General features: G+C 48.1%; 1 protein-coding gene across 4 annotated transcripts in view; it reads right to left on the bottom strand.

Moving 5' to 3' along the window:
* CHST11 (carbohydrate sulfotransferase 11) overlaps positions 1-23,921 on the bottom strand; it is a 262,811-nt gene extending 238,890 nt beyond the window's left edge. For 2 of the 4 annotated variants that reach the window (XM_006077217.4, XM_006077215.4), the window contains exon 1: positions 23,400-23,921. In XM_006077217.4, the coding sequence (XP_006077279.1) occupies positions 23,400-23,502 (103 nt within the window). In that variant the 5' untranslated portion in view covers positions 23,503-23,921. Of the gene's footprint in view, positions 1-23,384 lie in introns of all 4 variants that reach the window. The other 2 variants (XM_006077216.4, XM_006077214.4) reach the window with 1 other exon arrangement.
* Positions 23,922-24,168: the final 247 nt, after the last annotated feature.

A 24,168-nucleotide genomic window follows, 5' to 3' on the forward strand; every position in this document is an offset into this window, starting at 1 on the left:
AGAACCCCTCTAATAAAATCCTGGAAAGGAGGGACTGGGTCACAGCTGTTCCCACTGTGCATTAGGAACCAAACCACTGTGCATTAGGCCACAAACAACCAGAGACTAGATGATTCCAGCCACTGCCTGGACCTGGAGCTCTTGAGATTGCCTGCCACCACTGAGGGCTACAGGGAACATCACCTTTATTTCCTAAAGAGCTAAGTCACACTGGCTTTTCTCAAGGTGGCTGCTGGGTCCCTGTGCTTCTTAAATTGCTTTCAGCCCAGGCAGAGACCACCATGCTCTGGGGTCCTCTGCACACCCACTGTTGCAAGAGGGCCTGAATTAGGCCCACAGACAACCGAAATTAATTGACCACATCCTACTTAACAGGAAACCCGATAGCCAGCTATTTTAGATTCATGTCACTTCCCCCTCGTCCACTTCTACCACAACACTAGGCTGATGGAAAGTCAGAGTGTGTGTTACAAAAATATGGGGAGGGGGACAGTGACAACTCCAGAGCTCAGAGATGAAAAGGCTTTGAGGAGACTCTCTGGAAGAAGAGAGGTGCTGAGCACCGCATCTGCATGGCAGATGTTGCATTTTTCCTTCACGTGTATTTTGGGGTGATCCAGTGCAGACTAGTGGAAATTATCATGGGGCTACGTTTGCCCCAAGACACCTGTTAGTGCTGCCAGTAGAGTGGCTTATACCCAGTTTCACTCTAATATCAAGAGTAAGTTACTTTCCATTCTTGTTTCAAAGGAAGACTATAAAGCTCAAAGATACATGTATAAAAATGTTTACCGTGGTTTTTCTTAAAATGGAAAACCTCATCATTAAATATCCAAGAAAAGAGGGATTAAACACATCCAGGCCTCCCCTTTGAAGGCAGAGGCAATGCAGAGAACGCACAGGAAACCCCCATCTGGGGGGGCAGAGGGTGGGGTGAGGGGTATGTGTGGGTGTGTGTATGTGTCCAACAGCAAGGTCTTTCACTTTTGCAAAAGGAAAGACATAGTCATGAGTCAGGTTTGGTTTTGGTTTTCTCTCCCCACCCCCTCCACTCCTGCTTCCTGTTTAGGAGGGGGCCTGTTCCCATAACACTGAGAGCATGATCAAGGCACAGCTTCCCAGGAAAAGGCTTCCCTCTCTAGGTACTGCAAACCATCTCCCTCCTGGGAATGGTGCAGGGAATATGTAGAGAATGTGTAGAGAATCACTCCACGGTGCCACAGCATCTCAGGCCTGGTCACTACCCAAACATCCTCATATCTGAATTCCCTCCTCACATTGGTTAGGACCCCTGAGTGCACAGTGCCTCACAGGGCTATATGTTATGTCTTATCAATGTTCAGCAGCTGGCCATTTTCCTTCCAGTTCAGGAATCACCCTGCTGTCCATTTCTTCTCCTCAGTCACAGAAAGGAGGTTTTCATACAGACACTAACCCCTGCTTTGCACCCAGAAGTTAGGTCCTTAGTAGGAATCCCAGCTCTACCACTAGCCAGCTGTGTGTCTTCAGGCTCCTACAACAAAACCCCACAGGGTCGGTGGCTTATAAATGGCAGAAATTGGTGTCTCCGAGGTCTGAAGCCTGAGAATCCAAGATCAGGGTGCCAGCATGGTCCTCCCTGCCTCACAGCTGGCACCTTCACTCTATGCCCTCACATGGTGGAAGGGGCTGGGAGCTCCCTGGACTCTCATTTATTAGGGCACGAATCCCATTCACGAGGGCTACATCCTCAAGACCAAAGCCCCTCCCAAATTCTCTCCTCCTGATACCACCATCTTTGGAAGTTAGGATTTCAACACACAAATTTTGAGAGGACACAAGTATTTAGACCACAGTGCTCTGTTACCTTAGGTTAGTTACAGGACTTCCCTGGTGGCTCAGTGGTAAAGAACCCACTTGCCAATGCGGGAGTCACAGGTTCAACCCCTGGTCCAGGAAGATCCCACATGCCTCAGGGCAACTAAACCCATGTGCCACAACTACTGAGCCTGTGCTCCAGAGCCCAGGAGCCCCAATTACTGAAGCCAGCAAACCCTTAAGTCCATGCTCTGAAACAAGAAAAGTCACAGCAATGATAAGTTCCCTGCTTGCCACAGCTAGAGAAAAAGCCTGCACAGCAATGAAGACCCAGCACAGCCAAAAAATAAATAAATAAAAATTTTTTTAAAGAGGCTGCTGAGACACAGATAAAGGTAGCCAGGGAGTCAGTAGCTAAGACTTATCTTTGAAATTCAGGGTGAATTTCAACCCTGTGGATGATCTACAAGCTCTCAGGCTCACATGGAGACTGTGGAGCTGGCTTTCAGACAAGCACTTCTGTATTGTTGGGTTTCCCTCTTCCTGAAAGTACAGTGATAAGGTGCTCTGGGACACTGACAGGAGGTCTACTCTCTTTCCAGTTGTCAAGGGAGACTTCCCTCCTACCCTTTGTGGCTCACGTATTCAGACACACAAGCGTGTATTCAACAAACCTGCATGTTACTGCAAGTCTGCAACAGGACAGGCACCGGGGACTTACTCTGTGCTCTCCGGAAGCCTGTTATCTAGTGTGGCCTGGAAACTAAACAAGAGCATCCACACTGAGTCTGAGAAAGGCTCCGTTAGGAATCTGGATAGCAGCCAAGTCAAACTGGCTGCTTTCGGTACAACCAACACTCTCATAGGCTACAGCTGGAGCATAAATAGATGCAACATTCTAGAAAACACTCTGGCCACACCTATCAAGAGCCTTCAATAGTTTATGACCTGTGCATTCCCCTTCTGAAAATTTGTTTCAGAGAGACATTAAAATGCAATGGTTTATGTACAGAAAGGTGTATTGTGTCATTTTTTTAAGGGAAAATCACTTTCAAAGATGTTCTACAAAAGACCACGACTAAATTACATTCATATGATGACATATCCATATGATGGAACATTATGACATCCATATGACTGAATATTACAGTGTTTTCAAAGAAAATTGGATGACATGAGAAAAATGCCTATAGTTCAGTATAAAGCAAAGAAAGCAGGACACAATATAATAATATGAATGATAATTTCACCTTTGTAAAAAATAAATTATGTATATATATATGGGATTTTTACTTTTAGTCACTAAGTCATGTCCAACTCTTTTGTGACCCCACGGACTATAGCCAGCAAGGCTCCTCTGTCCATGGGATTTTCCAGACAAGAATACTGGAGTGGGTAGCCATTTCCTTCTCCAAGGGATCTTCTCAACCCAGGAATCGAACCCAAGTCTCCTGCATTGGCAGGTGGATTCTTTACCACCAAGCCACCTGGGAAGCCCACAGATGCATAGAAAAACAGACTAGAGGTTAACAGAGATTCCTCCTGGATGGCAGAATAAGGGGTCACATTTTTGGAAGTGGGTTTCATTCTTTCAAAATTCTCTGTAACATGCCTGAATTAAGTTTATAATCTTAAAAAAAGAAAAAATATATATACATATATACACAAACCATTGCTTTACTTTGATACTGAAGGGCAGGTGATGGGGCAACAGTGGAACAAGGCCAGGGGTGTCACCACCCTTGCCATTTGATAAATCACATGCTAAGAAATGTCAGCTCCATTGAGACAAAGATCTTGTCTGTTTTGTCCCCTGCTGTTTCCTTAGCTCTCGGAAGGGTCCTGGCACACACAGAAGGTATTCAGTAAATGCATGTTGAGTAACTGAATAAATGACTGCAGTCCAGCTCAAACGTTCTTCCTCTCTGTGAAGTTCCTTGAACTCCCCTAAACTAATTACTCTTCTTTTTCTAGAGACCCAGAGCTGTTATTACAAAGCTTTACAGCTCACAATTATGGGTCTGCTGCCACTCGCTAAATTGCAAGTTATTTGAATGCAGGAACTAAGTCTTATTTAGATTTGTCTCTGTAGTCAGATGAATGTTTGGTCAATAAACGTTTGAGTGATGGATGGAGAGGTGGAGAGATGTCAGCCTGTTCACACTGGATTCGTAGTAATTATTCACTTGAACTGAGATTTCACTCTAACTGTAAATGTGCATCAGTTTTGCGAGCTGCTAACAGAATAAGACCTGAGTTGGGGAAAAGTTTTAGAAATAGTCTCAGCAGTCAACTAACTACAAAGTTGTTCATGGTTTTAGCCCCGAGACACTTTCTCCTAACAAAATTTTACTCAGAACCCCAAAATATAAAATAGGCACAGAGCCACCCTGAGGAGGGTGGGGTGCCAGAACTCTCCTTGAAATCATCTGCTCTGGACCCTTCGGGATTGGAGGAACAGTTTGAAAACTGCGAACAAACACTGACATTCGTTAGTAACAGGTGAAGTGAAAAGTGAAAGTGTTGGTCGCTCAGTTGTGTCCAGCTTTTTGGGACCCCATGGACTGTAGTCCACCAGGCTCCTCTGTCCATGGAATTCCCCAGGCAAGAATACTAGAATGGGTTGCCATTCCCTTCTCCGGGGGATCTTCCCGACTTGGGGATTGAACCTGGGTCTCCTGCACTGCAGGTGGATTCTTTACCATCTGAGCCATGCGAGAGGGTTTCCAAAAGGCAGCAAAAGAACCAGGACCAGAACGCTCATTTCCTGACCTCCCCACCCAATGCCCTTTCTACTTAACTGTACCTCCTCTTCCGGTAGGGGCTACCCATGTTTCAGAACAAACCAAACACTCAGTTCTGGCAGCCAAGGTTTACAAGGCTGAGAACTCATTACTCTGAATCCATGGCTCTTTTATTTCCTATGAAAATAAAGGAGGAATGTCACTGTGACTTTCCAATGACAACATCGTTCACATCGCTCGAATCCCATTTGCAGGAAGGTACTTGCTATCAGACCTATATTTATTTTTAAATTCTCAATTTGCTTTTACAGACACAGGAAACAAAGTCTGCACAAGCCTCAAAAGAATTCTCTGTGGAATCCTACAGGAAAAAGCCCTGAGCCACTCCCCTCCTGAATTAAACGGATTATCCTAAAAGGAGCAAAGCTACTGTTAATGTTTTTAAGCACATAATTGTCTTTCACATAATGGCTCGCACTCTCCCAATAAAAGTTGTTTTATTACAAGTGACTAAAAAATTACCCCTTCAGTTTCTGATTTCAAACCTGTACTTCCATTTTTGAATAGCAAAATTATACAGAGAGCCCTATGTACCATAAAAAACTGGCTCCTAAAGGATTCATGACCTAACTTTCGCATTTTCAGAACAATCTCCATTCCGATATTTTGGCACAGACTCCCAATAACAAGCATTGCCTTAATTAGGCCTTCCAATCTCTAATCCCTAGATCCATACAAGTGGGCAAGTGTAAATCCCAAAACCACTGTAGCCTGCACAGCCACACGTCCCCTGAAAAAATGCTGCAGTGTGATGACATTACTTTCTCTCTTTTTTTTTTTTTAAGTTAAGACTTTGAGAGAGTTCTCCTTGTGTATTGTTATTTTAATGAGGAAAAAAAAAAAAAAACAGAGATCAAGGGTGGTGAGATATCCCATGAGGAAACCAGCTCCAGATGACATTCATTTATCAATGAATGTCAAGCACCACAGGCCACCAGAGAAAAGGAAGGGGGCCCTCAGTTTTGAATCAAGCCCAGTGCCCCCCAGAAGTGATTCTGAAAGCCAGAGATGGCTTTCTCTATAGCATAAGAGCTCTACAATTAACCCATCCTCTCTCCCACAGCCCAGGAGTGGGGACTCAAAAGAGGCAGCCTTTTGATATGAAGATTACACAGGGCAGCATCTTTCAGGGGGACAATGAGATCAGACCCCACACACAGTACACAGGATGAGTGGGGTGAGTTGGGGGGCGAGGGGAGTGGAATGAAGGCCTGGGGTCTCAGTTCCCAGGAGGAAGAGGCTGACTTTTCGTCCAGCCTGCACTGCTCATCTCCAGAGCAGTCAACAGCCTCAACCTGACCCCAGACAGACCCAAGAGTTTACACCGAAGCAAGAAATTCTCCACCGGGCAACTATTTACATACTTTCCCTTTCTCCTGCCACTTCTCCCAGGGCCCTCCCAGGGTGAAAGGAGGGCACCATTAGCAACTGAGAGCCTGAAAGGCGACCTCCATGGCCTCAGATGTTGGCAGGAGCAATGCAAACAGCGGAGTTTTCAATCCCATCCCAGAGTGCTTTCAAGCTGTTTCTTAGTTTGCACTTTAGACATTCGTGAATAACCTTCTTCCCCCACCATTAAATGATCATAATAGAAACTATTTCAAAATGACTCCAAGTTCACTTTGAAGAAAGTGAGTTGAAAACCTTTACCCTTCTAAAGAAACATGAGTGTTTCATTCAACTGAACTTACATTTCATCATCTGAAAAACAGAAGATACTACCCTAAACCTTTTATGGCTCCTGGGCCCCCAGAATAAAATTTAAACTTCAAAGCCTTCCGAGCTCTCCAAGTTGGTGGCTGATCCACCTCTCCACCCTGGAACTTCTGCCCGCAGACGTCACTCTCCTTCCTGCCTCACCCTGGTCCTGGCAGGTACCCTCACCTGGAGTGCCTGCCCTCTCCTTCTAAATCCCCCCAGCAAATCTCTACTCACCCTTCAGGGCCCAGTGCAAACACCACCTCTCCTGTGAAGTCTTCCTCAACACCCCTCTCTGAATCAATCAGCCCCCTTCCTGAGTTCTTTATCTCCCTTTGTAACCCCAATCACACTTGGCCCCACAGACAGTTCAGTCACGTGTGCTTCTGTCCACCTTGATAGAACAAATCTTTCTTGGACCAGTCTTTGCATGTAAACGTTTACTTTAGAACCCCCTTTTTTTTAATTTGGCCATGCCAGCTCTTAGTTGCACCCAGGTCCCATAAACTGAGAGTAAGAACCACCACTGAACCACCAGGAAAGTTCCTAGACCTCACTTTAAACCAAATTTAAGCTTCTCCCCAAGCCTCTTTGAGTTTCCACTGCCTCGTCTGTAGAATGAAGTTGATAAGTCTCTCTCTACATTACAGAGTTTGTTACGCTGTATGAGAATTAGGAGGGTCACCTGATGCTGGGAAAGACTGATGGCAGGGGGAGAAGGGGTGACAGAGGACGAGATGGTTGGATCTCACTGATTCAGTGGACACGAGTTTGAGCAAACTCTGGAAGATAGTGAAGGATAGGGAAGCCTGGCGTGCAGCAGTCCATGGGGTCGCAAAGAGTCAGACACGACTGAGCGACTGAACAACAACAAAAAGGGTTAAGTTTCAGATGGCCTTGATTCGCCAGAAGACTGTGAAGATGCCTCAGAGGACTGACATTACTTTAGCTATACATATGTGACTCCACTACCAAGAACTGTTATTTAATACCTAGAGTCCTAAGAGAGTCAACATTCCTTCCAAAGGGTATTGCTTAAAGCCCGGAAGGAAAATGTCCCCTTAAAAAGGAGAAGGGGACGACAAAGGATGAGATGGTTGGATGGCTTCACCGACTCGACGGACATGAATTTGACCAAGCTCTGAGAGTTGGTGATGGACAGGGAAGCCTGGCATGCTGCAGTCCATGGGGTCGCAAAGAGTCGGACACGACTGAGTGACTGAACTGAACTGAAAAAAGGAGAAGGGGAGAAAAAAGAGAGAGAGAGAGAGATTGAAAAGTAAACAAAAAAAAACTATAATCCATTGCACAGAAAGTTCTCCAACACTTCTGAGCTGTATTCTCCAGCAAGGTAGCCCTGAGCCACATGCAGTTATGGGGCACTTGAAATGTGGCAAGTCTGAATTAAGATGTGCTTAAATGTAAACTATACATTGAATTTCTGAAGATTTAATATAAAAAAATAAATTCAAAATATCTCAATAATTGTTCATATCTATTGCCTCTTGGGTCTGGTAATCCAATGGTTAAGATTCTGCACTTCCAATGCAGAGGGTAAGGGTTTGATCCCTGGTAGGGGAAACTACAGAAGGCAATGGCACCCCACTCCAGTACTCCTGCCTGGAAAATCCCATGGACGGAGGAGCCTGGTAGGCTGCAGTCCATGGGGTCGCTAGGAGTCGGACATGACTGAAGCAACTTAGCAGCAGCAGCAGCAGGGAAAACTATGGAGAAAGCGATGGCACCCCACTCCAGTACTCTTGCCTGGAAAATCCCATGGACGGAGGAGCCTGGTAGGCTGCAGTCCATAGGGTCGCTAAGAGTTGGACATGACTGAGCGACTTCACTTTCACTTTTCACTTTCATGCACTGGAGAAGGAAATGGGAACCCACTCCAGTGTTCTTGCCTGGAGAATCCCAGGGACGGGGGAGCCTGGTGGGCTGCTGTCTCTGGGGTTGCACAGAGTCGGACATGACTGAAGTGACTTAGCAGCAGCAGCAGCAGCAGGGGAAACTAAGATCCCACATGCCCTGTGACACGGCCAAAAAAAAAAGTACTGCCTCTTAAAATGATACTACTGTAGATATTAATTTCACCTGTTGGTTTATACCTTTTTAATGTGGCTACTAGAAAGTTTAGAGTGCCATGTGCAGCTGGGGCTTCCCTGGTGGTTCAGTGGTAAAGAATCCGCCTGCAATGCAGGAGTCTCAGGAAACAAAGGTTTGATCCCTGGGCCAGGAAGATCCCCTGGAGGAGGGCACGGCAACCCACTTCAGTATTCACGCCTGGAGAATCCCATGGACAGAGGAGCCTGGTGGGCTACAGTCCATGGGGTCACGAAGAGTCAGATACAACGAAGTGACTTAGCACACACGCACTGCTGACAGCATCTTCTCTTGGGTGGCACTGCCCCAGCACGGCACCCAGAGCTAATCTGCAGGCCCCCTCCTGACACACACCGGTTACAGCGCTATACAGCGCTATCTTTGAGAGATGCTCACTTTTTTTTGTTGCGTCTGCATCTAGCCATGGTGTTAAATGAATTGCTCTTTGCTGTCTTACGTGCAGCTCACCGCAGAATCATTCTTTACCATCTGAGGCACCAAGGAAGCCCAGGGAAGAATATACTCGTTTTTTCCTTTTAAAAAAAACATATTTATTCTTTATTTATTTGGCTGCACCAAGTCTCAGTTGTGGCATGTGGGATCTTCGAGCTTCGTTTCGGCATGCAGGATCCTTAGTTGCAGCATACTAACTCTTAGCTGTGGCATGTGGGATCTAGTTCCCCGACCAGGGATCGAACCCAAGCCCCCTGCATTGGGAGGTCAGAGTCTTAGCCACCGGACCACCAGGGAAGTCCCAATGTACTCATTCTTTCACTCAATATTTCCTGCCTGCTGCCATGGTCTGTACATTTCTGTCCCCCCTAAAATTCATATGCTGAAAACCTAATGCCCAAAGTGGTAACATCAGGAGGCAGGGCCATCAGGAGGCAGTTAGGGCGTGAGGGCAGAGCTCTCATGAATGGGACGAGTGCCCTTCAAAAAGAGGCCCCAGAGAGGTCCCTCAGCCTTTCTACCCTGTGGATATACAATGAGAAGTCAAACATCTGTCCTTTATAATCCACCCAGTCAGTGGGGTTTTGTTGCAGGAGCTCGAACAAGGTAAGTCACTACTATCCCCAGAACCGGCCTGCTCCTGACGAGCCAGCGCACCAACACGTAATAGCAGAGCGGTGCACGTGCCGAGTGCCATGGGACATGCCCCTTCCTCTGACCGAAAGGAGACGGATCTTGGTTTTGAGATGGATCTTGGTTTTGCACAGGAGGTAACATATTAACTGGACTTTTACCTTAAGACAAATCCAAACTGAAGAGCGGTGAGTGTCATCCAAACACAGGTGGCAGCACGGGCCCCAAGAGGGGATGCGCTCGCCCAGGCTGGACTGCACGGGAGGAAGAGAAGGCACTGCCACTCCTGTCCCACACAAAGCCCACAGCTGCGCTGAAGGCCCTTATAGAATAATTACCTCTTGACCTAATTAGCTAAAACCAAGCACATGTAGGTGGGATACACCGGTGAGATGAAGAGTACAGTCTCTGGTGTCAGACCTGAGCAGGAATCCTGTTCCAACTTTTCAGCTCTGTGACCTCAGGCAAGCTCTTCAGCCTCCCAAAGCCTCAGTTTCCTCATCTGTACAATGGGATTGGTAAATGCCCACCTCACCAGGCTGTGGTAAAGAGTCAATGTGATTATCTAAGTACAGCAGCTGGCATGCTGTCTGATACATAGTATCACTAACTGATCATCTCATTACTGCTATTTTCAGTAAAGTACCAGAAAAACAGGGAATCTAAGTACGGATTTCCTAGCTACTGATGTTCTGGGCTGGAGTATTCTTCATTGTAGGAGGCTGTCCTGTGTATTGTAGCATGTTTACCAGCATCCCTGACCTCTGTTCATTAGAGGCCAGTAGGACCCACCTGCCCAGCTGTGCCAACCAAATCGTCTCCAGACTTTGACACAGGTCCCCTGCCATGTGGAAGAGAAGGGAGCAAAACTGTCACCCGTTGAGAACCCCAGCTCTAAATCAATTAGATGAGGCAGAAAGTTCATCCAGAGGACCACATGCTTAAAGATACTTTTTCAATTTGGACCCCAACCCTCACCCCATATAAGGAACAAGCTTGCCCCAACCTTGGGGAGTAAGCAAGCAAGGGGACTTGTTTGTTCCTGGTTTCCACCTGCTGCAACAGGGGCACCAATAAAGCCCTGCCTGAAGAAAAAGAACTCCGAGCACTGACAGACTCTTCCATCCTCTGTTAAGTATCATGCCCAGCAGGGACTGTCTGAGGGGCCAGAGGTGGAGAGAAGAGCATCAGATAAGTCCTTGGTCTCAGGCCGAAGAACCCCATGTGTGTGCATGCATGGACTCTTTGCAACCCCATGGACCATACCCTGACAGGCCCCTCTGGTCCATGGGATTTTCCAGGCAAGAATACTGGAGTAGGTTGCCACTTCCTTCTCTAGGGGTTCTTCCTGACCCAGGGATCAAATCCAAGTCTCCTACACTGGCAGGTGAATTCTTTACCACTGAGCCACCCAGGAATCCTAAAGAACCCAGCGCCTCGCCCAACTCAGAATCACAGTCTTTCGACTGCATCTCAGTACCTGCTCTGGTGACGGTGGGCAGAAATGGGTCTCTGCCCGTGCTCTGAGAGCCAGCCTGCCAAGGAGGCTCCACCCCTGCAGATAAGGGCTGGGAGGACTGGCCCCTGTGTGAGAAGAACCCAGAAAGTTCTCCGGGTGCACACCTCGGGCTCGAATGTGGAGACCAAGGATAATCAGTTCTGTCCCGTGTAATGCACCCTGACATTCCACAACGAGAGTCTCCTCTTCTGAAATGACTTCCAGCCTCCTCAGAGTTCAGCTGCAGAAACGGCACTGACGGGTGGCCTGTGCTGTATTTTTCAAGTGCTCTTTTTTAAAGTTTGTGGGAACCTGAGAGGTAACTGTGCATAATGGGGAGGGGGGGAGCTATGGTCTCTGCATTTGGTGTGAAACCTCAAAGCTGACTTTTTACCAGATAAACTCAGCTTTTGCAAAACACTCCAAGCTCCACGGAGGCCGTGCTACATGTTGGCCTTGGCAGGGGAGGTGTGACAGCGCAGCAGATGGGGGGTCAGGACATCCAGAAAGATGGTGTCACTGGGGCCGAAAAGCAGGGCCCTTTCGGCAAACCTTACAGGTAGGTCACGCCTACAAAACAGATAAACATTTGCTCAAGATTCCAGAGAGATGCAATACGAGAGCACTGTCACCAACACGAAGAATAAAAGCTTAGAACGAGGAACCACAGTGTACCTATTTTAAAAATAGATGCGTACTGTTTTTGCACCCATCTTCAACGTATTTTCACATCTCATTTCTCATTTAATCTTCCCCACTACCAAGGGAAAGAAGTAATACTACTACCTTCCCTTGGCAAATGAGGAGACCAAATCTCTGAGTTGGTGACCTGTAATCAATCAATTATTAAGCCCCTACAATGTGCCAGGCACTTTCCCAAGTCATTGAGTGTGGCCAGGTACTATGCCAGACACCAGTGAAGCGTAGAGAGTCTTAAGGGATTGCTCCAAAAGAAGAGTCGTTGGCCGATGGCTAGGATGATGATCTGATGGGAGGAAAGTCCCACCCCGTGCGAGATGTCTAGCATCCTTGGCTCTGCCCAATAAACTGATGTCCTCAATCTTTGGGACAAACAAGCACATCATGACACATTTCCAAATACAGAGGCCAGGGAGAGTCCCCAAACTGAGAGCCCCAACCAGACATTTAGAGAAAGAGTCAGACAGCCTGGTTTAATTCTAGAGTCATCAGTCCTTGTGTGACCTCAGACAAGTCACATTCTCTGTGCCCTAGTCTCCTGTGTGCTGCTGTGTTACGTCACTTTAGTCATGCCTGACTCTCTGCAAGCCTATGGACTGTATCCGGCCAGGTTCCTCTATCTATGAGATTCTCCAGGTAAGAATACTGGACTGGATTGCCACGCCCTCCTCCCCTCCAGGGGATCGACCCAGGGATCAAACCCACATCTCTTGTGTCTCCCGCATTGGCTGCTGCTGCTGCTAAGTCACTTCAGTTGTGTCCGACTCTGTGCAACCCCATAGACGTCAGCCCACCAGGCTCCCCCGCCCCTGGCAGGCGGGTTCTTTACTACTAACGCCACCTGGCAAGTCCACCCTAGTCTCCTACCCTCCTTGTAAAATGGTGATTACAAGAGATGAACCCTGTAAGATCCCTATAAGGAATATGTAATACGTATTAAACACCTGACCTATGTCAGCCTCCAGGAAATAATACCCAATAAATAGCTGTATGCACAGATGTGCATTTGTCAATGCACCCCCTTGAACCCTCACGTCCTTTGATCCTAAAGCCCTCTTCTCAGGGAACCTTTCCTGATCACTCTATTTAGAAGTGATCACTCACTGCTTCCATTTCACATCTTCCTTCCTGGCTTTATTTTTTTTTTCTCTGCAGCACTTGTCACCATCCAACAGACTCAATGTTTCAAACATGCATTTGTTTATATTATATCTCCCCTGCTCAAGTCTTGTCCACTTTGGTCCCTGCTGTATCTCCAGCACCCAGCACAGAGTCTAACTCTCAACAGCATTCAACCAAACCATCCTGAGTGATGTCGAATGGACACAGTAGACAGTCAGAGCCTGAAAGCTGATCCTGGGCTGCAAATTGTGTGCTTTTTTTTCACCATAGTGAATGACCATGAACAATGGCCCTGAAGGTAAGATATGTCAACCGTTAAGAAATGTAAAGTGTTACAACACTACCTTAGAGGAGTCTTTGTGTTTTCCCTCTTCTGGGATTCTTTGAAATGAGCAGTTTCTAACAGAAACCCAACTACCAGCCTGTTGAATTGGTGTTGCCTTTGTGGGTCTTTTTCACAAGGCCTTTAAGATAACCACTTAAGCCGAAGACTGATATGGATTTCAACATTTACATTGCTGGGCTTGAAACTCGCTCAGTCATGTCCAGCTCTTTGCAACCTCATGGCCAGGCAAGAATACTGGAGAGGGTTGCCATTTCCTCCTCCAGGGATCTTCCTGACTCAAGGATTGAACCTGGGTCTCCTGCACTGCAGGTGGATTCTTTACCATCTGAGCTACCAGGAAAGCCCTCTTTTTTTCTAGCCATACCTGAGTGAGACCTGAACTCCAGTGATACTGGAAATATCAGTCCTAGCCACACCACATGTCTAACGCCACACTCTGACTCACCACTGCCAGAACTATCTTTAGAACTAAGCAGCACTAACTGTGTATGTGCTCAGTCACACAGTTATGTTTGAGTCTTTGTGACCCCATGGGCTGTAGTCAGCCAGGCTCCTCTGTTCATGGGATTCTCCAGGCAAGGATACCGGAGCAGGTTGTCATTTCCTACTCCAGGGGGTCTTCCCGACCCAAGAATCAAACCCACGTCTCCTGCGTCCCCTGCGTGGGCAGGTAGATTCTTTACCACTGCGCCCCCTGGGTGGCTGACTTGACTGTGGTGGGGCTGAATCACCAACTGCACTCAAGACCAGTCTCCACCCCGGGTTCCAAAGTCTAGCCGACACACTCCAACTATCACAAAGGCACCTGGGAAGGAAACATCAGGCCTTCCATTTTCATTGAATTTAGAAAAAGAAATTTAATGTTAAAAACATGAATTAATGTAAAATACGAATTGGAACAAACACCCTCATCTAACCCGTTGTACCAAGTTACATGCATTTATGAAATTCAGGCATCCTGAGGAGGGAGACAGAGAGGGACCAAGGAAATCAGTCAATGCACTGCTCTCAGATCACCATTTACAACTGAATCACAGGTAGATTTACAGATTACATCATCTCCTTTTACCTAAACTAGTCCTCACAAAGTGGAATAGAGGCTTAAAGAGATTCCAGTCAAGAAACTACAGCTTGGAGGGATTCCCAGGTGGTCCAATGGACAGGTCTCAGCCCTTTCACTGCCGAAGCCTTGGTTGGGCTTCCCTGGTGGTTCAGTCAGTAAAGAAATCTGTCTGCAATGTGGGAGACCTGGGTTCTATCCCTGGATTGGGAAGATCCCCTGGAGGAGGGCATGGCAACCCACTCCAGTATTCTTGCCTGGAGAATCCCCATGGACAGAGGAGTCTGGCAGGCTACAGTCCATAGGGTCGCAAAGAGTCGGACATGAGTGAGCGACTAAGCACACACCCACAGAGGAACTAAGATCCCGCAAGCTGCAAAAATTAAAAATAAAAACACACTGCAGCTTGGAGAGAATACTCATAATGCATGCACATATTATGTGCACAAAAAAATGCACAGAAGAAAATTCCTCTCTCTCCCTGAGTCTTGTATGTCACGTGCTGCATGCTAAGTCACTTCAGTCGTGTCCGACACTTTGTGACCTGTGGACTGCAACCCTCCAGGCTCCTCTATCCATGGGATCCTCTAAGTAGGAGGACTGGAGTGGGGTGGCATGCCCTCCTCCAGGGCATCTTCCTGACCTGGGGATCGAACCTGTGTCTCTTACGTCTCCTGCATTAGCAAGTGGGAACCTGGGCATCACTAGTGCCACCTGGGAAGCCCCTTGTATGCCACATTACAAGGTAAAAAGGGTAAGAGAATCAGAGCTGACTGGGAGTTCACTAACAGAATTTCCCAGATGGTAATGAACATGTGGGATTACAATGACTATTGTTAGAAACAGAAACATCCTTATCCTACATATTTAGATAATGGGAATAATATGAATACACTTACTATAAGCAAAATAGATGGGAGATGGCTGCTCACATATGTGTTACCAATAGGGAGTGGTGAGCACTCTGGATGTCTGCTCATCACCCATTCTACTCCCTTCTAGAAAGCCTTTCTATACAGTAAGGGCTGTTGATTTAAAAGCTATGCTTCCGAGCCATCCTGGTTCTGAAGCTAAGGTTCTGAATGTGAGTTTGGCTCCCCTAGACAGACACTGACTTCAGATTTAGAAAGAGCCCATAGGTGAGAGGCCACCTCCCCGCCTTCCAGGTTTTCTTCAGGCTCCTGATGATGTGAGAACGATTTGGGGTTTTGGCAACACTCTCTGGGACCACTCTCTGGCTTGCTGGGTGTTGAGAGGCGGCTGTAGGAGCGTCCCGATTCTGGAACCAGGATTCTGATCCCAGGGTCCCAGTGTCATTTGTTTGTCTTGGATTTGGTAGTTTCAAGGATGGTCTCAGAGGGAGCAGCACACTGAGTGGGCCGGTTTTTCTGAGTAGCCAGGCCTGTATGCGTCTGCTTCTCTGGTGTTACATATGCTACTGCTATTACCCGAGGCTAATTGGCCCAGCTGAGAGCCCTATGCGTCTATGTGTGTGCACACTCAGACATGACTGAGCAATCCCATGGACTGTAGCCCACCAGGCTCCTCTGTCCACGGGATTTTTCAGTCAAGACTACTGGAGTGGGTTGCCATTTCCTCCTCCAGGGGATCTTCCCAACCCAGGGATCAAACCTGCATGTCCTGCATCTCCTGCATTGGCAGGTGGATTCTTGACCACCAGCATTCCCAACCTTTTTAAGGACCAGATTCCCTCCATTAAATACCTTTCTGCTTAAATACCTAGACCCCTTCCCAGTTCACACCCTGAAGCCTGGCTGAACCCCAGCAAGCCAGAAGCAAGGGTCTGAGAACCAAAGCACACCATACCAGAAGCTATTTGGTCACAGCAAGCCACCCTGCTCTTCCCCGTGGGCTTATGCATATTGGTGAGGTGGGCACAGGGGCGGAAGAGGCATCTTTGCCAGTCACTTATTTACTCTTTAAATGTTTCCCAAGTACCTCTGGGCCAAGCTTAGAGGCTATAAAGAGGAACTTGGCAGAGGTGCCTCAAAAGAGGAACATGTACTGAATACAAGTAAACAAACAATTACCACGCATTTCTGAAGAAGATTCTTGAGAGTGCCCCGGACAGCAAGGAAGTCAAACTAGTCAACCCTAAAGGAAATCAACCCTGAATATCCACTGGAAGGTCTGATGTTGAAGCTGAAGCTCCAATACTTTGGCCACCTGATGCGAAGAGCCAACTCGTTGAAGAAGACCCTGATGCTGGGAAAGACTGAGGGCAGGAGGAGAAGGGGACGATAGAGGATAAGATGGTTGGATGGCATCACAGACTCAATGGACATGAGTTTGAGTACACTCCGGGAGTTGGTGATGGACAGGGAAGCCTGGTGTGCTGCAGTTGATGGGATCGCAAAGAGTCAGATATGACTTTGCGACTCAACAACAACAGAAAAGGGAAATGACCAAGGCCATGGGAGTGCAGCAGCCTTGAAAGAAAGCAAAACCCACACTGGTGACATTTTCCCCAAACAATGTCACGAAGTCTATTTCTCTGTGATGTTCCAGAGTTGAGCCCCATATTAAATAACTCACTTCCCCACATTCCTATTCTGACTCTTACCAACCTCATCAGTTAATCAGAAAGAGATACAAGCCCTGTGGCTCTGAAAATAGGTGCAAATTTCCCAGGGACAGCAGAAAAGACTGAAAGGCCCGCCGACCAGCAAAGCCTTTATGAAGCAGGCGATCAGGATTAATCAGGTACCCCCCGGGCCCTCAGCTGGAGCCTGAGTGCCATTTTGATCACCTTACTGAGATTCTGAGGTCCGCCACGGTGTACAGAAAGTACTTTCACAATTTACAGAGGTGGGTCCAAGGGCATCAACTATAAGAATGACTGTTACTTTATGTTCCACTAAGAACATAAAGGCTATGCACTAAAGGTCAGCACAGCACTAAGATACCATCAGTTACAAGTCAAATGTCAGAAAGGTGAAAAGAATGAGTGTTTACAATTGATAAAATATAGTAATTCACAGGAGCAGGCAGAGGGGGTATGTCCAACTAGGACCTGGGTCTTTCACTCCCAAATCATTGATCCATTCCTTCTCTATTTTTCTTGAGTGCCTCCAGAAGGCAGGGGCTGTTGGTTTCCATCTATGAATGCTGTGGATCACGCCTTAGACATTTCAAGAATTTCCCAACACAAACTCAGTTAAAATTCCTGTCAAATTGGTTTTGTTTTATTTTGTTCTGAGTTATACATTACTGCTTTAAAAAACTGAAAAAAGGGAGTGGTCTAGTTTGGAGGGGAGGGGGAGGCAGAGGTTGATGGAGAGAAGTGGGATTTACACGGTAAACACATCACCCAACTGCACTGTGGTGCTGCTTGACGACGAACACAGAAGTGCAAGGAAGAGGCTTTGGGCTTGTCCACCCATTCCACAACCCCTCCCCCAAGAGTCCTCAGCCCACACTCCTCCAGAGCTTCCCATCCTGTCGCCAGTCAAGGCCAAGATCCACACAATCTCTCTGCACCTTCTGGTCTTAGCTGCTTCCTCCCTCTGCTCCAGACACTCAGAGCTGCCTGCCATGCGAGGTCGTGCCTCAGGGAACAGACCTGGAATATCCTATCCGGGACTGGGTTGACATGTGGCCAGCTCCTTCACTTCTTCCCATCTCTGCTCTCCAATATCAACTTGTCAGCGACATCCTGTAATGACCTCTGTATTAAACTGCAACCCTGGCCTCTCACATCCCTCATTCATATCTCTTGCTTTGTTCTCTCTTCACACCATCTGACACATCACCTATGTATGTGACTTCTGCACTTCCTTAAAGTCTGCCTATACCTCACTAGAAGGTAAGTTCCATGAGGGCAGAAATTTTTATGGTATCCCCAGTGCCCAGAACAATACCAGGCACAGAGTAGAGGAGAGAAAGAGACAGAGAAAGAAAGAGCAACTCTGATCTCAAATTGTGTTGAATCACATCTGATGTAAGATGCATCAAATTACAAGTTCTAGGAATTTTTAATGGACAGATCAGACTATTCAATGATCTCAGGGGAGGGACTGCCTCACTCTTCATTTGTGATAAAGATGGGGGTCTCAAAATTCAAGAGAAGAAAAATAAAAAAGAGAAAATGAATACGTAAAACTACTTTTGGTTTTTTTCAGAATCTCCCCTTCCCAGTGGCTGTGACTTTCATGAAAGTCTTTCCATTCACTGTCCCCAGATTAAGAAGAGCTTTGTCCTCTTGGTAGATTTAAGAAGGGAAAGGGCAGTGCTCACTTGTAAGCCTTTGATTTACTGTTTTTAAATGGTTGTGGCCGATACAGTTCATAAGCAAAATGGCTTTTCATCCAGATAAACATAAACAGCAGCCCCTTCTGCTGGCGAGTTGATTCTCCCACCCCTCGTCCATCAGAAAACCCCCAACCACTCGTCCTCTGGTGCCCGGTCACCACTTTTATTTCAGAGGCAACAAAATGAGGACTCCTGGACAGCAGATCTAACTGTCGAAGTAAATTGCCTAAGTGTATCTGTCTCATCTTTGAGCAGCTATGAAACTCCCCATGGAGGTGCAAACATTTAAAATGCCAAGGGGAGACCAGATGCTGGAAACATCTTATCTTTCAGCTATTTGATGCAGTTTCCAGGATTTATAACACTGTCATATTTGAGAACTTCCTGACTTCTTTTCAAAAGAAGTTTCAGATATATAAGAGAACAGCCCTACAACCTAGTCTAACTCCAAATTCATTTCATGTATCAGCAAAAAGATTCTTTAAAATTAAATACGTGCAGAAAGAAAAAAAAAAAACAAAACACGATACCAGACTGGCACTCTGCAAAGTAGTGGGGACTGGAGGTTAGAGGTACAGGCAACCCTATAAATTTAAAAGTTTGTGGCTAAGTTTTCTGTTTTTCAACTTAATTACTGGTCACCATAATGACCATAATGATGTATTTGTCTAAAATACATATTATCTATCAAACAAGGTACAAAACCCAGGATAGGATCTCAATTATTTTTTTAATATATATATTCTATAATAGATAGGAACAAAGGACCCCTTGCCTCTGGTGGTTAGATTAATGGATGATTGCTTGTCTTCTGTACCTCCTAAATTTTCTAAAATGGGCACATATTACTTTTATAATTAGGTTAAAATTATAATGCAAGTGTTTTACATCCAATCTAATCAAGTGAACTACAAAGGGGTAACCGAGGAAGCCTTTAAATAAACGGTATAATCTTCCAATACATTTGACCAAGGCAAAGAAATCCCAGGCGACAGTGAAAGTAAACATTAAAAAAAAAAAAAAAAAAACAGAGGAAGAGAAAGAGAGAAGAAAGGCTTTCTCCCCAGGCTTCTCTCCTATGAACAGGAGCTTTCAAACAAAATCACAACCCTACAGAGTAACACAAAAGGAAGGTTCAGGGGAGCCACCTTCACACACTCAGCACAAATGTAGCCTGGGGGCCTTTCAGCTCTGCCTAGCCCGCCCCAAGACACAGCTCCATCAAAGGCCGCCTGTCTGGGGCAGGTACCTGAGACAAGTCAATGTTCAGGAGGCGATCGCTGATGGGCGCAAACCTGTGCAGAAAGCACATGCACGGAGCTCCATTCTCACTGAGATCAGGAGCAGTTCACGCCCACAGAGGGTATCTCTCCTGCAGATGGGTTTCTACAGGTCAGTGGCTAAAAGAGACCAAGCTTCCCCCTACCCAAGACACCCAGCCTCACTGTCTCACACTTTGGGGCAGCAACTCTAGGCCAAGAGGAGTGTTCTGTCTGGGGTGTGATGAGCTTAAACCTGACCCATGACTTGAGGGATCTCAGAGACCAGGAGGATAGAGAAGTGTCCAGATCTTGTCTCCAGTGTCCCACACCCCCCTCAAGAGAGCCAGACTTACTGACGAGGTATTCTTGGCAAGGTTTGATACAACTTCCCAAAAACGGGAGAAGCAGGTCTCCTAGAATCTAGTCACTTCATTCACTCATCCAGCAAATACTTTATTGAGAAACTTCTACGGGCTGGGCATTGTGCCGGACACTGGGATTAGAATAGGGCCTAAAACCCAGACCCTGCCCTAAGACTATTAACTTAGAGTGTCAAAGACCTAAAGAAAACAGCCTGTACTGACAAGGAGCCCACTTCTGCTGAACCCAACAACCAAATTAAAGATCAGTTACTCAAGTTGCTGTATTAGAAAAGTACAAAAGACAATGAACCCCAGATTAGAATCAGAGGAACAGCCAGCCAGCCCCTTGCCAGCCTGTCTCTGTTTATTCTTTCCCTTCCTCCTCACACACTCCAGGTATTCTCTAGCCATCAATGAGGCCAGAGATCCATTTCTTTTTGGAATACTACATTTCTATTTCAGATAGGAATAGAAATAGCCTCTCTGCCAGAGGGCTCCTAATTTTTAGCAACACAATCTGTGCCATGCTGTGGTCCCTTCTGCCTCTCCCAGGGTGATCTGGAGAAATGGAAACTGCAGTGCCAGGCTAAAAGATCAGCTGTCACAACCCGAAATCCTTCAGAGAAGCAAAGAGCAACTAACTTTTAAGGAAATTCCAAGCAGTAGGAAAAAGAAATAGCACCAGTTGTCATCAAGAGCATAGTTTAATAAAATGCGTGTGTGGGGGGGTGTAAATGTTTAATATTAATTTCAAAGTATATTTTTATATCCCGTATCATAATAAACTATTGACATGAAGTTTTCATGGAACAGTGAGACAATTATATATAATTCAAAATAAGGAAGACCTTTCAGTTGAATGTAGACCAATACAGTTCTACATTCAATAGAACGTATTGAAAGTAGTCTTTGCTATATAGACTGGCGGAAAATAACAGATGAGCATACTCATATAAGCAAATAATCCACAAATGCCATTTGGGGGTTGGAAGTGGGACCAGGAAGGGAAGCCAAGGTTGAGAGCAGAGGGTCAAGGATGGCAAACCCTTATCTGGAAAAGCCTCGGCAAAGCTTCTGTCCCTGGTACCGAAAAGCCTGACTGAAGGCAGGTAACACCACTTTCAAGCCAACTTAATATTCCAACTAGGGCTGGAAATTTTCACAAACTGTCAGTTACAAGTTGGAAATTTCTTCCTGGTATCCCTGGCTGGAAAGTTATTTCCTAAATCTCACACAGGGTAAGAGAAACATACGATGCTTGAAAATCATGGGCAGCAATAGTCTTACTAGTTAGTATCTCCCTGGACAACTAACAGGTACAGAGAAGTGATGGCACATTCCTGCTGGAGACTAACACACCTCACTGTTCCAGGCATTTCTGCAGAGAACTACCCGGCACGTTCGGTCCAGGCAAAACTGAAGTGGCCTAAACACATCTGTAGTGTCTAGACCAAATCTTTCAGCTCTTTGTTTGCGCCGTTGGGCCCCCAGTGTATTTGCACACCACCCAGTCCTCCAGCCCTCCGGGCGGAGCCTGGCCCAGGACACAGCAGTCTGTCTGGTCCTGCCCATTGTAACCACTGCCTGGCTGCCGGCAGGCAAGCCAGGTCCATTTTTAAATTCCCTAACAAGTTTCACAACCACTGGTTTGGGTGAGGAGACAAACACCGCTGCAGTTTGCTGACATGAAACTAAAAATACCCAGCTGCAAACAAAAGCCACCCTTTACCAGGCTGGCTCCGACGTCCTGAGGTTACATGTGGTAGTGTCAGGCCACACCAGACTGAGACCTTATTCTTGGCCAAGGGGCCGCCTTAACAACTCCTCCAGGCCCAGCCTGCCAGAGGGGCCGTTCTGTCGGAGCTGTCAAGATATCCCAAAGTTTGGTCCTGTGCCACCACCCAAAGCAGGCTAGATGAATTCGGTGTTGCCTCTGGGTCAGATACACACTGCTTTCAGTGTGTATAACCTACATAACCCTATAGCCCTGGAAGGAAATGGGCTTCCAGCTCCCTCCTTGCAATTATAAAAGCAAATTATTGCCATGACTATACTAAGAAAGGCAACTGGGAGACGTGATTGGTAGATGTGGGAGCCTATCTGGTCCAGAGGGGGCCTGCTGGGGGCCAGGGCATGGAAGATCACGACTCCACCGGGAGATGCCCGTTTCCCCGGAAGCTTCTCAGGAAGGTTTTACCTGTTGGGCTTCGGAGTGGAGCTGCAATCCCAGGGCCACCACGCTCGAGGCCGCCCGTCCCTCCCAAACTTTCCTTCCCGCCCCTCGGAAGGGGCAGCCTCGTCCCTCTCCGAGTCCAGATTTCAGGTGTGGAACTTGTCTAAGCCACTCGGGACTGTGGGGAGGCGCGTGGTGGGGATGGGGGCGGGTTTCCTTCCCACACGGCCCGGCGAGCGCCGGGGGATTCCGGATGCTCAGAACCCGCGAGTGGGGGGCGGGGTGTGTGGGGGGGGCGGGGGGTGGGTGGTGCAACTGACGGTCAGCCCAGAACCCACCAAAGTTTCCTCCCAAACTAAAGCGGCGCGATCCCGGGGCTCTGAGTACTCCCGAGCACAGGGTCGCGAGCCGCTCTGTGAGGGAGGGAGCAGGCCCCGTGCCACCAGCCGCAAGGTCAATGCGGAGCCGAACCCCGGGGGCAAGCAGCCGGTGCCGGGACCTAACCCCAGCTGGTGCGGGGGGCAGTATCGGGCACCCCCAATCTCTCCCTCCACCTGCTCGGCGCGGCGCCGAAACCCGCACATGTGGGAGCCTAGCCTCAGGCTCCCAAGCTAGCGGCCAGACGGGCAACCTCGCCCGGCGCTCACCCTTCGTCCCCGGCCCCCCACCAGGAAGAGGCAGCTCTCTGGGGAGCGGGGTGACTGGCTCCCGGCACCTCTTTCATCCTCGGACCTCGGCAGAAGCGGGCAGGGAGTTTCGTTCTCTTCAAACTGATCCTCCACCCCCAGGAGCTTCCCACAACCTCTATCTTGTTCTGCTACCTCGCACACAGACAAGAGACACAAAGAAAAAAAAAAATCTACCGCCCCTCTGGTCCCATCCTCCAGCCTGGAGTTGGCAGGAAGAAGAGAAAGGAGTATATCTTTTCTCCCCAGCCCGACTCGGGGATCCGGGCAGATCCGGGCAGCAAGGAACCCCGAGGTGGCCCAGAGAGAAGAGGTAAGGTTGGAAGAGTCAGAAACCAGCCACGGTGAGCGAGGGAGCGAGAGCACGAGAAAGAAGAAAATATCCAACAAAACCACGCTAACGCGCCCCCTACCTGGGTGCAACATACTTTGGAAATAGAAGATGACCAGGATAAAGGATCCCAAGCAAGTGGCCAGCACCATCCGGCAAATTCTGTTCATCCTCATCACTTCCAATAGCGCCGGCTTCATGGCTTTGTCCTGGCTACGGGAACCCGGGTGTCCGGGAGGCGCTCCCGGAGCGCAGGAGCGGGGACCCCGCGGCGCGGCGCGGAGCCCGGGAGGCGCAGGACAGGGCTGGGCAAGGATCGCTGGGAGGATAGGGGTTGGCTTCGCGGCTGCTCTCGGAGCCCCCAGCCCCGGGCAGGGGTGTTGGAAGGCGCCGGAGTTGCTCTGGAAGTGCGGAGATGCGTGGACCCGCCGGCTGCGCGCTCTTGCTCCTCCCGCGGCTCCTCCTCGCCTCTCCGCCGCCGCCGCCTCCGCTCCCGCCGGCGGCCGCCGCTGCCTCCTCGCGGGCCGGGAGACTGGAGTGCGAGCGGTGATGCTGGTGGTGGTGCCGCCGCCGCTGCCGCTACGCTGGCCGCTGTGGCTGTCGGACCGGCCCCCTCCCTCCTCTCCAAAGGCTACTTCATTGCTCTCCAATGATCTATATATTCCGGGGCTGGGTTTTACCAAATGCAACTCGCAGCCCCCGGCGAGGGGAGGGCGCCTGCGGAGAGCCGGGCGGAGGGCGGGACCGGAGCGCGGGGGCGGAGCGTCTCGCTCCCCCCGCCCCTACCCGGGATTTGGTCGCGTCCAGCTGTTTCCCGGGGAGTGCGCGCCGCGCTCCGCAGGGTCCCAAAGGCCCTCAGTCCCGAG

The sequence above is a fragment of the Bubalus bubalis genome, chromosome 4 (assembly GCF_019923935.1).
Source record: "Bubalus bubalis isolate 160015118507 breed Murrah chromosome 4, NDDB_SH_1, whole genome shotgun sequence".
Taxonomy (NCBI): Eukaryota; Metazoa; Chordata; class Mammalia; order Artiodactyla; family Bovidae; genus Bubalus; species Bubalus bubalis.